Source organism: Sinocyclocheilus grahami, unplaced genomic scaffold, assembly GCF_001515645.1.
Source record: "Sinocyclocheilus grahami isolate Dianchi unplaced genomic scaffold, SAMN03320097.WGS_v1.1 scaffold1507.1, whole genome shotgun sequence".
NCBI lineage: Eukaryota > Metazoa > Chordata > Actinopteri > Cypriniformes > Cyprinidae > Sinocyclocheilus > Sinocyclocheilus grahami.
In genome coordinates, this window is record NW_015506686.1 from 167853 (window position 1) to 169627 (window position 1775).

At 38.9% G+C, this 1775-nt stretch overlaps 2 protein-coding genes across 2 annotated transcripts in view; one reads left to right on the forward strand and one right to left on the reverse strand.

Moving 5' to 3' along the window:
- The window catches only part of LOC107570797 (cyclic AMP-responsive element-binding protein 3-like protein 4), an 8306-nt gene that overhangs the window by 986 nt on the left and 5545 nt on the right, over positions 1-1775 (reverse strand). The window contains exons 6-8 of the mRNA XM_016257061.1: positions 1567-1635; positions 891-975; positions 712-808 (exon numbers count right to left, since the gene is read on the reverse strand). Of these exons, the coding sequence (XP_016112547.1) occupies positions 712-808; positions 891-975; positions 1567-1635 (251 nt within the window). The remainder of the gene's footprint in view (positions 1-711; positions 809-890; positions 976-1566; positions 1636-1775) is intronic.
- Positions 663-1775, forward strand: part of LOC107570791 (CREB-regulated transcription coactivator 2-like) — a gene marked incomplete at its 3' end in the record, with an annotated part of 33417 nt that continues 32304 nt past the window's right edge. Inside the window, exon 1 of the mRNA XM_016257048.1 lies at positions 663-668. The remainder of the gene's footprint in view (positions 669-1775) is intronic.

Sequence of the window (1775 nt, forward strand, 5' to 3'; positions counted from 1 at the left end):
TAACTACTGTAATTCTAAACTTTTAATTATTATTTTTTTTAATTTTTAATTTAATTGTAATCTTTATTTATTTTTAACTAGTTTAACTCTAAATCTTTTTTAATTTTTTGTGTAATTCGGAACTTTTCATTTTAGTTTGTTTATCTGAACTAAAATTAAAATGAAACTGAACTTTTTAATATTATAGTAATAGTATATGAATAGTTAGTATTTAAAAGAAATGATGTAGAAATATGTACAGTATACACTGTTGCTAAATCTCCAGGTGTTATTGTTTGTTACCATGGCAACTGAAACTGCAATAATTCCCCTTAGCTGTTATAAATTCACTGTAAACCACGGCTTCACGGGGATTATTGCTTTTATAAAACGGTTATATACGTAGTAAGGTTTCACAAAATAAAGCAGAGCAAATAAAGTGTAATGATATTAATAAACACAGTGTTCTTCCACCAAACAATGTAGCTCCTCAGAAACAGTTGTGGTTGCTACAAAGTGGTTGCCGAGCAACACACAAACGTAAACAAAGGTGTGTGTTACTTTGTAGCGTCATTTACAACAGCTTCGAACGCGGCTCAGCCAATCAGAGCCAAGCACCGGAACTCTCCACTTTATAATGTTTGTTTACCAACACTGCTCTTTTGCGCTCAGCAGGAGAAGCTTCAGCGGTCATGTAAGGTTCATTAGTGATGTTTAGTGAGCGCGTCTCACCGGCGGCCGGAGCGTAAGTGTCCTCCGCTGACGGAGAACGACGGCTGAACGGACTGTAACTGGGGAAGACGAGCAGAGCCAGAGAGAAGAGGAGGATCTGTGAGGAGCAAGAACACACTCGTGAGATCCACAGTCTGGTGCTTGTATTCATGATCTGAGCAGACAGAGATGGATCGGACCATGATGCACGTGCTCGTCTGTGCCGCTTTGGTGGCCGTTTGCTTGATCAAAGCCTGAAGTTTGTGCAGCTGAGCCACAAGAGTCCTGAAACACACACGATGACCACACAAACTACATGAAAATGACTCAATTCTGGATTATTTTTATTCTGCTGAATGAAACCCAGTGCGTTTCTGACGAATGCTGAGCTGCTGACGCCAGTGTCACACGTTCTCACTAAATATGATGCATTTCATTGTGTTTCTGCCTTTGAGAATCATTTGTGTGGTGATTAGTCTAGTATTATCCATTAAACGGCAGAAAAACACCACAAACACAGGATTCCTGTCTGAATCTGATCAGTTCTCAGCCCATTTTCACACATTATTTTATTTCTAATCCTGATTTCAAGATCAGAATGATGATCCAGAGACAGAAGAAAATGCAGACATGAGCATGTTTTCTGATTTGACTGCATCCAAACACACAGACAAAAATCTTATTTTTGCATTAAATGGAGAATTTGAAAATTGTTGACATTTGACTGCTTTGATAAGTGCGTGTATAAAGCTGATATATACATATTATTTTTAATGCACTTATATATATATATGGATGTGTGTGTGTATAAAAATGTGGAAAATCATCTTCTTTCATATCAGCAGGAATGTTGCAGGACTGATGTTGTTCACTCACACGTTGTGTTTCTCCAGCTGATCGACGGTTCTCTGCAGCTCTTTATTCTGAGATGAACACACCACCACCCTGAAACACACACACACACACACACACACACACACACACACACACACACACACACAGAGAGACACAGACACACACACAGAGAGACACAGACACACACACAGAGAAACAGACACACACACACACACACACACACACACACA